The sequence below is a fragment of the Suncus etruscus genome, chromosome 4 (genome assembly GCF_024139225.1).
Source record: "Suncus etruscus isolate mSunEtr1 chromosome 4, mSunEtr1.pri.cur, whole genome shotgun sequence".
Classification (NCBI taxonomy): Eukaryota; Metazoa; Chordata; class Mammalia; order Eulipotyphla; family Soricidae; genus Suncus; species Suncus etruscus.
This window is the reverse complement of record NC_064851.1, coordinates 80,487,300-80,506,289: the sequence shown is the minus strand read 5'-3', so window position 1 is coordinate 80,506,289 and position 18,990 is coordinate 80,487,300. Positions and strand designations below refer to the sequence as shown.

Sequence of the window (18,990 nt, the reverse complement as noted above, 5' to 3'; positions counted from 1 at the left end):
ACATCTTGAAGTTATATTCAGAATTTCTCACTTTCGCATGAATTGCAGCTGGAAAAGGATGTGAATTTTAATGTGGTCTGTTGAATGTTGGTCATGTCTCCTACACAATGCAGAAATACTTAGAAGGAAACAATATTCCTTCTGATTAAATGAAAGGAATTATGGTTTGAAAATTTATAATTTTTTAAACTGAAAAAACTCATGGACAGTTGTGTATAGTTGTGATATGTGCAGGTTCTTAATTATTATCAGTTGTTATTTCTGTTGGGCAAATAGAAATTATAGCACTAATATTTATAATTAATTATTACATAATTTTGAAAATAAGATATATTCCAGGGCAAGGATGTTTATATTTAGTGTTAATTTAGTATGCCAAATGATTTAAGTACATAGAAGGTGCTTAACATTTTTTATAATCTTGATGAAAATATAGAAATGATATTTTCATATTATTAAAATTATATTTTTAGAGCATGTCAAAAGAATAAGCACAGTAATTTGAATGCTCTATTTTTATTTCTAGAAACCAGCAAATATCCTAGTAATGGGAGAAGGTCCTGAGAGGGGGAGAGTCAAAATAGGTAGGTAATTATCTTAAAGTAATTTAAGAGACTAAAGTAATTACAAAGATGGTTTCCCTCTTTAATACTCTTATTTAAATAGTTAATTTTAAAATGGCTTCCTCATCTTCTCAGAAAAAATACAGGGAAATATAGATTATAAAGCACCCCTAAGGTTTATTCCCCAAATAAGATTCTAACCTGCTGCAACAATAGGAATTGATAAGCCTACAAAAATTAATTTTTATTTAGTATCTCAAGCAGTATTTATGCCACAACCATTGTCCTGCACAGTGACCGTGTTCATAATATACTAAATCTTAGGATTTTGTTTGTTTGTATTTTTGAGTGGGGGATGTGCCAGGGATAGAACCCAGGGCTTCACCTATGCAAAGCAAGTGTTGTGCCACTGAACGACACCCTCAGCTCTATACCTTATTTTTATTTAAGCTTTACCAAATTTTCTTTCCCTGAATGCCTTCCTCCTACCATGACTGAATACATACAAATCTTAACCAATTTCCTCCACTCCTGTGTCAAATGTTTATAAACCCTCATACATGCCTGTCTTAGATTAAAGCATTGGCAGGAGTCCTACGGATAGAAACTCTGGACTTCCCTCCACATAGTAAATTGTATTTTACTGGGAGGGAACATCCTTTATTTTCTTGTCCTTTTTCTGTAATGTCCAGTAGGAATGTGATGTCTAGTAATGTAATGTCTAGTAGCATTCCTCAGTGAATGCCTGGAAGGGTGAGAGTGAAAATTCTCCTTTGCAACCCTGATGGTTGTAAAAGAAAGCATCATCATTTATACCTGTAACATTTTTGTTTTGTTTCGTTTTTGTTTTGTTTTTCCTGTGTTATTTTATTTTTTGGTTTTTGTTGTTTTTGTTTGTTTGTTTTGGATTTTTTTAGGGGGGGGGGTTGGTGGTGCTCAGGGGTTACTTCTAGCTCTGCGCTCAGAAATTGCTCCTGGCTCGGAGGACCATGTGTGATGCTAGGGATCGAGCCCTTGTCTGTCCTGGGTCAGCCACGTGCAAAGCAAACACCCTACCGCTGTGATTTGGGAAAGAAAATGAGCTAATATTTTACTCTGGTTGTATATAATAGAAATGCCTTTTGTTGAATATCCAATGAATTTTTGAAGGGTTTAAAGATAAATTTTGTGGAGCAGCCAGATAATACAGTAAATAAGGTGTTTGCTTTGCACAACCAGGTTCATTCCCCAGCAACAAATATATGGTCCCCTGAAATCTACCAGGAATGATCCCTGAGCACAGATAGGAATAAGGCCTAAGAACTGCTGCATAAGGACTTCCAAAACAAAGAAATCCAAATTTAAAAATTTTGCTGAGTCATCCTGCATTCTTTTCTTTTTTTTTTAATAGTATGTATCATGCCAGAGAAATAGTGAGCTTATGATATGCATGTAGGCAGCCTGGGTTTATCCTTAGTGTACCTTTAGGAATGATCTCTGAGAACCCCCAAACAAACAAATGCTAGGTGTGATACAAACTTGTGATTTATCACAAATTCATTTGTCTTGCTTCTTCCCAGCAAGCATGTTTGATTACTCTTGTTAATTCACTAGCCCAGTTTCTGAAGACACATCTTCCCTCCCTGCTTTGCACAAACGCATATTTTTTCTTATTTAGGTATTGGTTTATTACATAGAATAAGTTTTGGTTTAAGAAATGTTATTCTTGGGCTGAAGAGATAGTAGAGGGGATAAAGCTTGCACACAGCTGATCATAGTTTGAATCGCTAGCACCATATTTGTTCCCAAGCATTGCCAGGGGTCATTCCTGAGCACAGATTCAGGAATAGCCCCTGAACACAGGGTATGATAGTGCTCATTCTCCCCCATACCCAGTGAACTTCCTTTTTATTTGAATTTAAATTAAATTAAATCAAATTAAATTCATTTGAATTTAATGGGATTGGTAATCATTCAAACATGTTGGTGGTGGGTATTAGGAACATGGTAAATTGAGGGAAAAAAAAACAACATTCCATTCTCATCCCGTTCTCCCTACCCCTACCTTGGTTTTTGGGCCACACTTGGTGATGGTTAGGGGTTACTCCTGATGCTGTACTCAGGAATTTGTATTGGTGGTGCTCAGTGGACTATATGGGATGCAAAGGATTGAATATGGGTCAGCTGTATGCAAGGCAAAACTCCTACCTGTTAGGCTATTACTCCAGGTCCACCCCACTCCCCCCCATTCTTTTTCTACATCTCCTCACTTGTTTCTTTTCATTCACAATTTTTACTCTAAGTATTTAGTAACTTTCTGCTAGATGCTAGGGAAAGACTAAGGGGAATAAAGAGTGATCTCTCCTTTTTAAAGACAGTAAAATACACAGGTGAATATGTGGTGTGGAATAATAGAAGTTTCAAGATGCTACAGCATTTCACACAGGTCACCTCCACTGCAGATGTTTAGAGCAGTTGTAGCTTGCTCAGCTTTTCAAAGGTAGGTAAAACTTCAGTTTCAAGTTCAGAGTCTTTCCCTACAAATATTACTACCTAGTTATATTGAAGTTGTCTGTAGGGATCTCATTGACCACTTTTTATCAGTACAGCTCTGCTTTGAAGTTACCTCAGAGAGAGTGCCTAGCTTCAAAAATCTTATCTCTTGTTTTTTCTTGTTTCTGAATCATCTTCAGTATTCTTTCCTTCTCAAGTTTCTTCTTTAACCTTCAATCTTCTTTTACCTTCAGTCTTACCAGTTTTAAAATAAACCTTTTTATATACGTTTTGTTTCCCTTACCTGTTCTTTTTTCTCTCTTGTTCCTCCACTTAGGATACATGCTGTGTGTCACCTATTGGTTCTGATCATGCCTATTTTTTTTTGTAATCTGTCCTTTAATTGAAACTTTTCTCTAAGATAACTCCTATGGACTTGCTCTTCAAGCCTATATTCTCCCTTGAACACATCTTGTTTGCTTATCTTTATGTTTCTTTGCTTATCTATTTGCAAGTTGAGCAAACCTGTGTTTCTTGAACACAAGTACACTCTTGAACACGTACTTCTCTTTTTCTTCTCTCACTTCATTTTTATTTAGTAAAAACTATCTTCACTAAAATTTTTTTTGACATTCCTTTACCTTTACTGCCTTTGTCATTTGTTCTTCTGATCAGTATGCTCTTAGGACAGTCTTTTCTCTTTGTCTCTATAGATCACATCACTCAATTTTGTCTGCACTTTTGCTGTTGCCATTTGTATTATATTTACTGATATTACATTATCTCTAGTGCCTATTAATCTTTGTTTTAAGATACCTTTGACACTGACCTTCTATAATTACTCCCATAGAAAATTGATAAATTGTGATCTCAGGATGGCTTCTCCTATGTTCTATGAAAATAATTTTGAGATCTATATCTCAGGTTCTATTCTCTCACCTTTACTAAAATATTTATTTTGTACTTGTCCTGCTGACAGTCAATTATGTGTTCTAAGTCAAATTGATCGTCATCTTATATTCTCCCTTGTACCATTTATCCTGTTGATTCCCAGACACCTAAATTTACATTCTTTTTCTCACTACTTTCACCTATCTCTACTAACCTCATCATTAGTTATCAGTATTTGTGTTAAAACCCTTATGTTGGTTTTTGGATGTTTAATGTTATACAAGATAATGGATTTAAATAACTTTTTAAAGTAAACATTGACTAGCAAAAATCTTCTAAACAGATACCTTGTTGATTAATTTGTTTTAAGATGTTCAATAGTATACTACTTTTATAAAAATTAGTACTGATACTTATGAACAATTTTTGTTTTTTTATTTATTTTTGGCGTGTCTCTCAAGCCATTTTTAGGGGACCTTTAGGGGCCCCTTTTGCTCTACCATCACATTTTTTTTGTGTTTCACACCTATTAACCTTTTGTTTTAAGATACTCACTCTACATGTCTACATGTTAAATGCTAGAACCCAAGGATGTGGGACATGCAGTGTGGAAGACTACTAGGGCCACTCCAGGGCTGCATACAGGGCTATACCTACTGCTACATCAATGACTCTGACCACTGAGATTTCTCTCTGTCCTGTTACAATTCTTTCATAACTGATAAGAAGGCCACAGTTGATTAGAAAACTTGGTGTTCTTCCAAGCCTCTTTCTCCCTAACAGTCTTGAAGACTTCCCAGGCCTCACCTAAAATACACTCCACCTTCTCTACTATTGACAATGAGTCATCCTTCAGAATCCAGTTTATTTCACTTTATTTCACATAGTTTACCTCTACATAGGTATATCAGGCATTCCAGATCAAACTATAAAGAAGATATTGACACTTCTCTCAGGGGACTTAGTCTAAAATAATCCATTAGACTTGCTTTTATCCTTACAGTACATGGGTTTTTTTGTTTGTTTGTTTGTTTTTTATCTATTCCATGTATTTTATCATTTCACCTTTCCTTGATGGTGCTTTTTTCTTTGGTTGCTTTTTTTCTCATCTGATACTTCCTGATTTAGCATCCACACCAGAATTTTACTTCTGCTATCCATTGAATTGAACGATTTTAATCATATCTAAATTTAGGAAAACAGTTGTTAATGCTTATTTCTGAAGTAGTAATGACCTTAAAAATGGTTTAAAACTCCTTCAAAGTTCATGCAATAGACAAGAATTCTTTTAAGACTATTATTTTAAGGCTGAAGAGATAGCACAGTGGTAGGACTTTTGTCTTGAACACGGCCGACCCAGGACGGACATGGGTTCAATTTCTGGCATCCCATATGGTCCCCCAAGCCTGCCAGGAATGATTTCTGAGTGCTACTGGGTGTGCCTCCCCCCAAAAAAGACCATTTATTATTTTTTCCTGATTTTGATATTAGCAGGTAATGAATAATGTGGCTTAAAATTAAGGCTTAAAATCAAAGCGATAGCACAGCAATAAGACATTTGCCTCGCAAGTGGCTGACCCAGGATGTACCTGGGTTTCATTCCCAGGTCTTCTGAGTCAGGAACTATTTCTGAGCACAAAGTCAGGAGTAACCTCTTAGCATCACCAGGTGTGGCCCAAAAAAACAAACAAGCAAAAAACATTAAGGGGACAAGTACTAACTTTAGTTTTTGCTTAAAAATAAAATACTTTTCAGGGCCGGAGTGATAGCACAGCGGTAGGGCGTTTGTCTTACATGCGGCAGATCCAGGATGGACCTGGTTTGATCCCCAGTGTCCCCCTAGCCAGGAGAGATTTCTGAGCATCACTGGGTGTGGCCCAAAAAAGAATGCTTTTCAGTAGGTGAAAGTGATCATTATATTTCTTCAAGAATAATCAGTAATTATTGTTAAGTATATAAGGCAGTGCTTTGGAGTAGATGTAAGGTTGATAGAATGATGCTTTGGAGTGGATGTAAGGTTACGAGAATGATTTTTTTTTTTTTTTGAGGCCACACCTGGTGTGACGCTCAGGGGTACTCCTGGCTATGTACTCAGAAATTGCTCCTGGCATGGGCGACCATATGGGATACCAGGAGATAGAACCATTGTCCATCCTAGGTTAGCACGTGCTGGGTAAATACCCTACTGCTTGTACCACCACTCTGTCCCTGATAAGATGATTTAAAATTTTTTTGTTTACTATAGGAAATGTAATTGATAAAGAATAGGCACCAGTATAGCCTTTCTTCTATAACTTTTTTCTTTTGGGCCACTCCTGGGTGACATGCAGGGCTATGTCCAGCTCTATGCTCAGGGATTGCTCCTAGGATCTACCAGACCTCTTGCAAGTAGAATACATGCTCAGCCCTTTGAGCTATCACTCCAACTTGTTATAGCTTTATTTTTTAAAACCTGTGATTTTTAGAACACTCTAACAGAGTCTTTCAAATAACTCTGATTCTGAAATAGAATCACTGTAAATGTATATTACATTGTGTCACATTGTATCAAATGATTATTGATATTTCACATTTAATGGAGAGTATGGGCATGCTATAGTACATTCAGAACCCTTATACAATCAAATTTTCTGTGTATGTTATGTATTTCAAATTACAGTGATTTATCATTTTGTGATTATGCCTTGTAACACATAACATACCTTGTAAATTATATATAATTTATTTGATGTATGATCATAGGTTAAGAATGTAGCTGCTAAATAATACAAATTTTGTTTGAGTTGCTGGCATCTGGTTTCTTTATTTATTATCTATGACCTTGGGCAAGTCATTTACAACTAGAGCTTTAAATTCTTCATTTCAAGGTCTAGTGAAATAGTACAGTGGGTAGGGTGCTTGCCTTGCACATGGCCAACTTTTTGTGTCTGATCCCTAGCATTCCTGAGCATCACCACAAATAACTCCCTAGGCACTGGAGTGATAGCATAACGGTAGGGTGTTTGCCTGACATGCTGTTGATCTGGTATGGACCCGAGTTCGATCCCCAGCAAACCATATATGGTCCCCTGAGCCTGGCAGGAATGATTTAATCCCAGATGTGGCCCAAACTCTCCCTAAAAGAAGAATAACCCCTTGAGCATAGCCAAAGTATGACCCCAAAATCTAAATAAATTGGTTATCTCAGAAAAAATATACTTCTTAAACTAGAGTCTTAGAAACATTAGATGAAATGACATATGTAAAAATCATAAAATAGGGGCTGTTGGAGTGTTGGCATAGCAGTCGGGCATTTGCCTTGCATGCAGCCAACCTGGGACGAACCCAGGTTCGATTCCTGGCATACCATATCGTACCCTGAGACTGCTAGGGGCAATTTCTGAGCGCAGTGCCAGAAGTAACCTCTGAGTGCCACCAGGCATGGCCCAAAAAACAAAACAACACAAAAACTCATAAAATATTTATTATTTATGAATTCATAAAAATAATCACATTTTCTCCAGGATATGATCGCATTTTACCACATAACTGTCAAAGATTTTATCACTTCTTTTTGCAAAAAGTTTAGAGTATAACCATTATGTAAAGCTTTAATATATATGTATATATCAGTGCTATTAAAAATGGGATGTAACACTTATGCAGTGAGATATGATAGTTAGCAATACTTGTTCTTATACCTACCTTTGTACACGTACAATATTTAAATAAGTTAACTGGTATAAATCTTCACTAATGCTAAGTTACAGCAAACTATCTCTTAAGTGTTAGAAACATGTATGTAATGTGCTGGTAACCATATAATAGCTAATTTTGTCTATGTTTGGGGTGAAGGTCAAAAACCCCAGTTTATATCATTTTCTGTTTTCCATGATAGAAGGAAAATGGTGTGTGGTTCAAAGAAAGGGGAGTTATTTTATAAGGTTAGTAACTATTGTTATCAGCCTTTCTTGATTCTAATACTATGCTGGATTGAGTTTTATATTTATTTTATTTTTTAGCTGACATGGGTTTTGCCAGGTTATTCAATTCCCCTCTAAAGCCACTTGCAGATTTGGATCCTGTAGTTGTGACATTTTGGTATCGAGCTCCAGAACTTTTGCTTGGTGCAAGACATTATACAAAGGCAATTGGTAAGTTAGTCTAAAATGGCTGTCTCAATGTTGAATTTTCATAGAAAACTTCATTTACAAAAGCTACTATATTTCTTATAAAAGTCGTGTTGTCTTCTAGATTTCACATTCTGGTAGGCTTGGCAAACAAAAAAATTACAAGTACAAACAAAAAATTTTTTTTACAAGTAGAAAGCAGTTCCCCACCCCAGAGAATAGAAATATCTGATTCTGTTGAGTTGCTATAGAAACAGTAACATGCAAATTTTATTTGTGCTTACCTACTATCCATCAGAAGAACTAGGGGAGATGTTTAGAATTTTCTTCACAAAAGGAAAACAAATAGAAAACTAGAATAATGTGACGGTGTATTTAGGGAAAAAATTGTCTTTTCCTAAGAAACACAATATCACTAATATCAATAGTCTTTTTCTTGCCATTCCAATGATCAGGTGGCAGTTTTGCCACTAAAGAAGAAAATAGACCAAATCTGGTCTAGATTTGCTATAATAAGTATTATTCCTTATCACCAAGCAGAAAAATTGAGTAAGAAAATCTGTTTTTTTTTTTTGGTTTTTGGGCCACACCCTGTGACGCTCAGGGGTTACTCCTGGCTATGCGCTCAGAAGTTGCTCCTGGCTTCTTGGGGGACCATATGGGACGCCGGGGGATCGAACCGAGGTCCGTCCTAGGCTAGCGCAGGCAAGGCAGGCACCTTACCTCCAGCGCCACCGCCCGGCCCCAGAAAATCTGTTTTTAAAAAATATATATACTGTTTTAGGGCCAGAGTCAAAGTACAACAGTAGGGCATTTGCCTTGCACGCAGCCAACCCAGGACAGACCCAGATTTGATACCCAGCACCCATATGGTTCCCTGAACCTGCCAGGAGTGATTTCTTTTCTTTTTTAATCTTGATTTAAACACCTTGATTACAAACATGATTATGGTTGGGTTTCAGTCATGTAAAGAACAACCACCCTTCACCAGTGCAACATTCCCATCCCCAATGTCCCAAATCTCCCTCTTTTCCACCCCACCCCCGCCTGTACTCTAGACAGGCTTTCTACTTCCCTTGTTCATTGTTATTGTTAGGATAGTTCTCAATTTAGTTATTTCTCTAACTGCACTCATCACTCTTAGGAGTGATTTCTGAGTGCAGAGTTAGGAGTAAACCCTGAGTGCTGCCAGGAGTGGCTCCAAAATATGAGGGGGTGGAGCGAGGGAGGGAGAGGGAGAAGGAGAGGAAGGGAGGGGAAGAGAGAGAGAGAGAGAGAGAGAGAGAGAGAGAGAGAGACAGACAGACAGACAGACAGACAGACAGAGGGAGAGGGAGAGGGAGAAGGGGAGGGAGAGAGGAGAGGAGAGGAGGGGAGGGGAGGGGAGGGGAGAGGAGGGAAGGGGAGGGGAGGGGGAGAGGGAGAGGGAGAGGGAGAGGAAGAGGAGAGGAGAGGAGAGGAGAGGAGAGGAGAGGAGAGGAGAGGAGAGGAGAGGAGAGGAGAGGAGAGGAGAGGAGAGGGAGAATTTATATATATACTGTTTTATTTGAAGTCTGCTGGAAAATAGAGCTTTCAGAGATTTTGCTACCTGGTCACTTTAGTGTCCTCAGGGACCTTACTGAATATTGAGAGTTAAGAAGGAATCCCTTCTCAAATCTAGAGATTCTTTGAAGGAAGTAAAAAGAATCAGTAAGGAAGCCAGAGCAATAGTACAGTGGGTTGCCTTGCATGCATCTGACCCAGGTTCTATCTCTGGCATCCCATAGGATCTTCTGAGTACCAACAGGAGTTAAGCCCTGAGCACTGCCAGGTGTGGCCCAACATCTCCCCACCCCCAAAAAAAGAAAAAGGAAAAAATAAACAATAAGGTGGGAGTAGATGATAATATTAATGAGAAAAGTTATTCTTTAAGGTACTTTAAGTTTGTTAGTAGTCGTTCTCTTGGATTTGGTTTCGTTTGGTTGTTTGGTTTTCAGGCCATACCTGGTAATGCTCAGGGCTGGCTGCGAGCAAAACAAACACCTTATCTGCTGTTCTTTCACTATGGCCCCATTTTCTTTAAAATCTCCTTGTTGAATTTCCTATTTGCTTATGTTGGGCTATCACAATTTTGACTACATTTAGTTACCTTTGTTGAGTTCTATTTAATAAAGATACTAAAGGAATAGAATAATAAAATACAAAAGGTAAGCACAGCCTATTCTCTTTAAGTTTATGAAATGTCTGATGGCACCCAGGGTGACACTCAAAGAACTACAAAGGAAGTTCTTTCACTTGGTAAGATTACATTGATAATTAACTTACTCATGAGTAAAAAGAAAAACAAAAATAATCTTCTCACTCATTAGGAGATCTGATTCCCAAAACTCAAGACACCCAGGACATTTTGTCCAGGCATTGAAATGCTAGCATAATGCTGGACTTTTAGCCAACTCACAAGTTTGGTTTGATCAGTACATGACATTTGTCATTGAAAAGTAAATGCATTGTTGTTAATTGGGTGCACGGCACACCCAGCAGTGCTCAGGAATCACTTCTGGTGGGGCTCGGGGAATCATATGGTTTGGGGATAGGATTCAGATTGGCCACGTGCAAGGCAAATGCTTTACCTCTTTTATCTTCAGTCCAGCCTCCTGACTTTTAAATTTTAGTTGTTGAAGTTACTGTTTTAGATGGAAATGAGGAGAAAGGTTAAAACACTACAAGAAATGAATTACCCAATGCAATTTTCATTATACTTGAAATGGAAAGATATGCTGAGAAATAGGAATAGATGGCTAGGGACCAAATGATCATTAGAAATTAAATATTATGATGCAGGAAGCCTAGAATTTAACCCTACTATATTGAGAAGGCTTCACTTAACCATTCACAGGGAAATCTAGATCTTGGCTCTTGTCCTTTGACTAGAGAACACATCAAAAATTGGAATGTTCAGGGAGTTGGGGAAAAATTGGAATGTTCGATATCAAGACAGTAGCAGTCAGTCTCTGACCTGCATAGTAGAGGTGTTCAACAGGAAGAAACACCATCAGAGACAACTCGTTAGGGATGATCAACCTGATGTGGAAGAGAGAAAAGAACTAAAAAGTAGACATTATTTTATTCTCTTGTTATCTTGTTCATAATGTTGATTATTTTTGTGTCACTAAGATTAAATTATTTTTTAAATAAATAATTTTTTTAAATTGTACTTAGTTGAAGAACAGTGATTTACAAAGTTACTCAGCGCTGAGTTTTTATATATATATACATATATATATTATATTTCAATACTAGTCCCATCACCAGTGTTAATTTTCCTCACCAGAATTCCTATCTTCATCATTCCTGCCCACCCCACTTCTTGTCCAGCCCTATCCCTCCCAGCTACTTTGACAAACACATTATAAAATTCAGTGGTTGCAGCTTAGATTTCATGTTTATTTTTTGTTGTTGAGTCTGTGTTTTGGATGAATAGCTATACCACTCTCCCCAGTACCAGTGTAACCAATGTTATAACATTCTTAGTCCATAACTTCTCTTTCTTCTTCCTTCCTGCCTTGATTTCTTTCCTTCTCTGCCCTCAAGCTTTCCTCCTCCCTAAGTTCAGAGGTCAAGGGTAATCTAAGCATCCCCTTTACTACATTACACTTCCTCATCCATTAAGACTTCATTAACTGCAGTGCAAACCACAGTGTCTAAAGGAGAGGGAGAGAGAGAGACAGAGACAGAGACAGAGACATAGAGAAACAGAGACAGACAGAGAGAGATGTGAAGGATGGTATACATTGTAAAACTGAAACCCAGCCATGAACAACTTTGTAACCACAGTGTTTAAGGAAAAAGGAAAAAAGATTATATTTAATAAACTCAAGATGGCATGTAAGCTGTGATCAAAAATAGTTATTGAAGGTTTTTTCTCCCGTATTGTTCTTCAAAATGGATTTACAACTTAGAGACCTTTTCATTACTTTATTGCCATTTGGCAATTTGTTATATAAAATAGCATACCCAACTGTAATTCTAGTCATGGATATAATAGGACATTTTTCTTAGTATGTCTATAGAATATAATTTCCACATTGGTCAACAACTAAACACTACCCTATATATATCTTTCTGGGGGCCACACTCGGTGGCACTCAGTTATAACTCCTGGTTCTGCACTCAGAAGTCACTCCTGGCAGTTTCAGGGTACCATATTGGATACCAGGGATCTAATCCTGGTTGACCACGTGCAAGGCAAATGCCCTACCTGTTGTACTATCACTCCAAACCCCATTGTGTGTGTATATATATATTTATATATACATACATATATATACAGTAAACAACCTTTGCTTAATAGATTAGTGTGAATAGGCATCTCAAAAGTTAACTAACTCTACATTGGACATTATACATTGGTTATAATATTGTAGTCTCAGGATCAGTATGATAGTTTTTCGATAGTTTGAAACCCAAATAAAATAACAGTGGACTTTGAACAACTTGAGTTTAAACTATACAGGTTCCACTGGTACCTGGATTTTTGTTTGTCTTGAGACCACACTTGGTAGTATTCAGTATTCAGACCACACTTGGCTCTGCATTCAGGATTTACTCATGAGACTGAGACCATATGGAATGCTTAGAATTGAACCTGGAGTTGTGTGCAAACACCCTGCCCATTGTACTACTACTTCAGTCCTTGGGTTTTCTAAAAGCAGAAAGTGTAAGCATATAGTATCTTTCTTTATGCAGTATTTTTATATTTTTATGATTTTCTTAATAATTTTTCTCTAGCTTTTTTTTTTAAAGAATGCAATCTAATTTATATAGCATATGAAGTATTTAGTAAGACTTCTTGTCTTACTATTTCATAGATACAAAAGTTAACATGCCTCTGTCCAGAGTGATAGGACAATGTGTAGGTCTTCTGATCTCTGATATCTGGTATGGTTCCAGATAACTGGTACGGTATCCTTCATCAGGAGGATTCCTGAGCATAGAACCAGGAATAACCCCTTAGCATCACTAGGAGTGGCCCAAAAATTGAAAAAAAAAAATATTAACATGCCAATTTAAAACCCCACACAGGGTTAGAAATTTCCTAATCCTTGTGTTGTGTAGGGTCCACTGTAATATCAGGTGATTGGAAAAATAGCTAATAAGACCTATAAAACTGTCTAACACTGTATCTTAGGATATTGGAGGTTTTGGTGGCATTTGAGTATGATTATCTGTTCTGTGCCTTAGCATGCCTTTCCATGCTAGTATTAGCTTAATGACCTTAAAATATGTAGAAAAAACTAAAGTCAAATTGAATTTTTCCAACTCAGTTTTGTTTGTTCTGTACATTCTGGACCTCACAACTCAGGAATGCTTTTCTTATCACTGTATGCTTAACTAAAGGAATTACATACATTACTATATCTGATCATGGTATTTTTTAGTCTATTTAATATTGAGTATTATTTTGTATTAGATTATTAACTGAATGCTTCAGTGATTAGAAAGTCATCATATCTGTCTGTGCTTGGGGGGTATTTCTGGCTCAGGGCTCAGGAATGTGCACTCAAAAGCTCAAGTACCTCCCCCAGAGGTGCTTGGGGGAACCATATGCAGTACTAGGCATCAAACTGTGGTTGACATATGGCAAGGCGAGTGCCTTGCGTCCTATACTATTCTTCCAGCCTCATACAAGTTTTCTTAAAACACTTACACTTTTTATATTATGTCACTAGAAAGTGTTTTTCTATTTAAGTTATAATTATGCCCAAATTATAACCAATGAAGTATAATAAATGTATAAAAACATTACTTTTCTTCCCTTAGATATATGGGCAATAGGTTGCATATTTGCTGAATTGTTGACTTCAGAACCCATTTTTCATTGTCGTCAGGAAGATATAAAAACAAGCAATCCTTTTCATCATGATCAACTTGATCGAATATTTAGTGTCATGGGGTTTCCTGCAGGTAATTTATTTCCTTTTTCAAAGTAAGATTTTAAACTCATTCCTTTACAGAAGCATATTTTAGTTTTTAAGCTAAAATAAGTAAAAGTTAGATAAAAGTAATATATAACAATATCCATTTTTTTTGTAAGATAAAGACTGGGAAGATATTAGGAAGATGCCAGAATACCCCACACTTCAGAAAGACTTTAGAAGAACAACGTAAGTAATTCTATGTTAAATATAAATAATAATGTCAGTATTGCTATTTAAATCAATTTTTCAATAACCAAATAGAGGGTATTATTTAAACCAGAAGCTTAGATTTTATATATTATGATTTAAAGATGATATTCTAATATGATTGACATAAATACCAGACTCAATTAACATGTTTAAAAACTTTAGAATATAAGGGTCAGTAGATGGATGGTGTTAAATATCTTCCATCTCCATATGATAAAGGGCTCGGTTTAAGGCTACAAGTGTGATTTGATATTTTTGGAGTGACTAATACTCTGGGCAGTGCAACCTAGAATAATGTCAGAAGGAAATAGAAATGCCTGGAATCAGAGTAAAACAAACTCACAGAGCATATAGTACATTGAAAAGAAATGACAGGAGGTTATTAGCAATAAGCATGCCCAGATTAGGCATGCTTGTCTCTTTTAATTTCTCAATTTTTTTCTCTTGTTCTTTTCTTCTCAATTTCAAATATTTCATTATACTGTCTTGTACCAAGTTGTTCATAATACAGTTGTTTCAGGCATTAAATGTTCAAACACCAATCTATTGTGACAGTCCCTCTGTCAGTGTTCCCAGTTTCCACTCATCTCCCTAGCCTGCCCCATTGTATGTAGACCACTAATTTACATCATATTGTTTGTTATAAGACAAAGGCAAATAGAAATATCAAAACATATCAATAAGGGTCAATTTGAAATAATTGTTATATCTCAATGGCCTTACTAAAGTCATTGAGGAACTGTGGTTGGGATTAGATGAACTTTTGTGTTACTTTTTAGGCTCACTTAGTTTGGTGGTCATCTGTGTAACTTTCCCAACAGGTTCACTGTAATCATAACTGGGCTGACACTACTATGAAATTTTAAAATATTGTCTAGCTGCATGTGACCACACGCAGGATCTATAGATCTGAACAGATTTATGGCTTGGTAGTTAGATTCTAAGGTTAAGTTGTGGAGCGGAGCTGGTTTTTGTCGGAGGGTGTCAAATGTTGTGAGCAACTATGGCTTCAGGCTGATAGGAGAATCTGCCCCACTTGGAATAGGTTTTCTTGGAAGAATTCTAACAAGAGGGGCCAGAGCACTAGCACAGCAGTAGGGTGTTTGTTTTGCACATGGCTGATTCTTTACCTCTAACAAACAAAAAAAATTCAGAAAAATACAACCAGGTCTAGTAGCCCTTTTATTAGGGTCTTTTCCATCCTTATCAAGGAAAACATCGACTTTTCCTCCTTTCATATAGCTCCTGTCTATCTTCTAGAATAGCCTTGAGACTATTCAAGTCTCTACCTGAACTATTTCCTGGCAATCTCCATAATTTCATGGGCAAATTTACCATTAGTTAATGGTAACCTGCACGTTATAGTTTCTCTGATTGTTTTATGTATGATACCATAAATATTTCAAATTATATGTCTCATAAAGAACTTATATTTTCTTCTAAATTCTTCCTGCTGTATCTTCTATCTTAGGAAACAGTTCCATGATTCATCTATTTATGTTTGGGCCAAATACATAAGAACTAACACATGCCCATCTTTATTTTGCTCTCTGACATTTTAAGTACTCCTTAAACCTCACCTTCTCTCTACCCATGCCCCTGACTTTAAGCCTTTTTTTTTTTTAGTTTCAGTTTATTGAAACCATTGTGACCTTTACAGTTGGGTTTCAGATATACAATGAATCAGAGCTAATCCCACCACCAGTGTCAACCTCCTTCCACCATGTTTCCAGAGTACATCCCATACCACCAGTCCCTGCCCATGGCGTGCTAATATAACAGGCTCATTTTAAGTTTAGATTATTAAATTATATCTTGATTCCATTGTTGTTGACTTTGGCTTGGATATTTGATTCTGTCAGTTTATAAATTCTGCCAACATACCTGAGGCCACTAGTCCCCTGGCCTCCATCCTTTCATATTTGTGTTTCTCCTCCACTCAGTTTCTTTTCTTCTCTTCGCCATACTCTGGGGGCAAAGTTAAACTGTTGTTAAAATCTAGTCAGTTCTTTGCACTAAATATTATTAGCCTTAGAGTTTTTATAATTCCCTCCATTTACTATTCTAATATTACAGCCCCAGTCACCACTGGGGAAGTCTAACAGTGACATAGGAAAGAAGCATCTTGAGACTACAAATGGAGCAGTGATAAAGCAACACAAAAACCACCATACTTATGACTGAAGAATGCAATCCTACAGACCCAATCAGTACTAATCCCTTATATAAACTTTCTGAAATGGGAGTTCAGAGTAAAAATGCTTAGGATGTTCAACCAAAGAAACAATAGAATGAGCTGCCAATAAAACACAGGAGGATATAAGACCACAGATGAGAAAAATTCAAACAAGTAAATGCCAGAACTGAAAAGCTTGTTGAGTGAAATGAAAAATTCATTGTAAGGCCTCACCAGCAGAGTAATAGCTGCTGAGGACTGAATCAGTGAGCTCAAAGATGAAGTGCAGAAAACATCCGAACAGCAGTAGAAAATGGAAAAAGTCCCAAAATAAATGAATAGAAGATGGAAAATATCCTAAAAATAAATAGACGACAACAATAGAACTTGGGGATGAATTCAACAGAAGCAACATAAAAAAATTGAGGTCCCAGAGTGCCAGGAATAAAATCCCTGTGAAGAAGCAACAATCAGTGACATCATTGCTGAAAATTACTAGAGCTGTAGAGTAGCACCCATATCTAAATGCCCAAAAAGTACCGCTATGAGACCCAAATTGAAACATTCTAAGGCACATCCTACTCACAATGATAAAGAAAAAAAGAGAGAGATAGAAAACTTAAGCAGCGAGATCAAAAAAGGAAATTACATACAAAGAAGCATCCTAAAGATTTACAGATTTATCACAATTAACCCTCCAAAACCAAAGGCAGTGATGGAGTATCATGAAAAAAAAAAATCAGTGAAATGACATCTCATCAAGAATATTTCACTCAGCTAGATTCCCATTCAGGTTTGATTGAAGGATAGACAGCTTCATGGATAAAAAAGAGCTGTGGAACTTTACATACTCAAAACTAACCTTAAAAGAGCTGAAGGACGTACTTTAAGGCAAGACAAATCCCACAAATACACTAAACTTCTACAAAAAGATGCACAAAATTCCATGGCCATAATCTCTCACTATCAATGGATTAAGCACTAATTAAGAGCCAGGAGAACAAAATTAATCAGAAAACTAAATCCAACATTTTCCTGCCTGTAGGAAATACATTCGAATAGTCAGAGCAAACACAGACTCAGTTAAAAGTTGGAAGACCAAAAAAAAAAAAAAAAAAAAAGTTGAAAGACAATCCTTCAAGCAAGCACAACTCCCTTAAAAAGGTTGATAGTAATATCAGATGACATAGACTTTAGGCTCAGAAAGATTATAAAGAGGCAGAGAAGGTCACTTTTTTAATAATCAAGATATGTGGAAATCAGGAAGAAATCACACTTCTAAACATATATGCAACCAATAAAGGGCCAGAAAAAATACTTAAAACGACTACTAATTGGAACCAGAGCAATAGCAGGTGTAGGGCATTTGTCTTAAATGCAGCCGACCAAGTTCAATTTTTGATGACCTCTGTGGTTATCTGAGTCCACCAGGAATAATTCCTGAGTGCATATCAGGAGTAACTCCTGAGCACCACCAGATGGATATGGTCCAAACAAACAAAACCTAAAAACTACTAATAGACTTGAAGAAAAACATCAATAGAAACAAAACAGGAGTTGGAGATTCAACACTGCCTAAAACTCATAAGAATATACAGGCTTTGAAGGAAGAAATGGGAGGGGGATTTAGTATATATATAGGGTTTTCACCCCAAAAAATCAAAAACACATTCTCATCCAGTGTATTTGGAATATTCTCCAAGATAGATAACATGCTGGGCCACAAAGCATACTGCAATAAAATCAGGAGAATAGAAATAGTATGAACTTTAACACCTGGAAATTAGAGAGCTTACTACTGAATAACCAGTGAGTCAGAAAGGAAATCAAAGAGGAAACCAAAAGACTGCTGGAAACAAATGAGAATTGAGAACATGAACTATCAGAATTTGTGGGGCACAGCTCAAATGTTATTGAAGAAAATTTACATCTTTGCATTATTAATCAGGAAGAAAGGGCCTTCATAAATAACTTACTGGCACAGCTTAAGAAACTGGAAAATGACAAAATGAGCTGCAAGTAGGCAGGAGGAAGGAAATAATAAACTTACAGCTGGAATTCCAAAGAACAATTCAAAAGCTCAATGAAAGCAAGAGTTAGTGCTTTGAAAACATAATCAACGTTGATAAACGATTATTAGCAAGACTCACCAAAAAAGAGAGAATTAGCTAATAAACGGAACAGAAAAGTGGGGATGTCACAACTGACACCACAGAAATTAAAAAATAATCAAGAGATTACTTCAAGAATCTTTATGACACAAAATGAGAGACTCTGGAAGAAATGGAAATATTCTTGGACTCCTATTACCTCCCAAGGCTGAATGAAAATAATATGGAATACCTGAACAGATCTATCACTATTGAGGATATTGAAATGGTAATCAGGGGCCCGTGAGGTGGTGCTAGAGATAAGGTATCTGCCTTGCAAGCGTTAGCCAAGGAAAGATACCCCAGCGTCCCATATGGTCCCCCCCTCAAGCCAGGGGCAATTTCTGAGCGCTTAGCCAGGAGTAACCCTTGAGCATCGAGCGGGTGTGGCCCGAAAAACAAACAAACAAACAAACAAAAAAATGGTAATCAAAAGTCTTGCCAAGGACTGAGGCAGAAGTG

General features: G+C 36.8%; 1 protein-coding gene and 1 pseudogene across 2 annotated transcripts in view; one reads left to right on the top strand and one right to left on the bottom strand.

The window, feature by feature from the left end:
• Positions 1–18,990, top strand: part of CDK19 (cyclin dependent kinase 19) — a 146,231-nt gene that overhangs the window by 113,002 nt on the left and 14,239 nt on the right. For both annotated transcript variants that reach the window (XM_049771193.1, XM_049771192.1), the window contains 4 exons: positions 527–584; positions 7,928–8,059; positions 13,835–13,978; positions 14,109–14,178. In XM_049771193.1, coding sequence (XP_049627150.1) covers positions 527–584; positions 7,928–8,059; positions 13,835–13,978; positions 14,109–14,178 — 404 coding nt within the window. The remainder of the gene's footprint in view (positions 1–526; positions 585–7,927; positions 8,060–13,834; positions 13,979–14,108; positions 14,179–18,990) is intronic.
• LOC126008054 (uncharacterized) lies at positions 15,344–15,447 on the bottom strand (annotated as a pseudogene).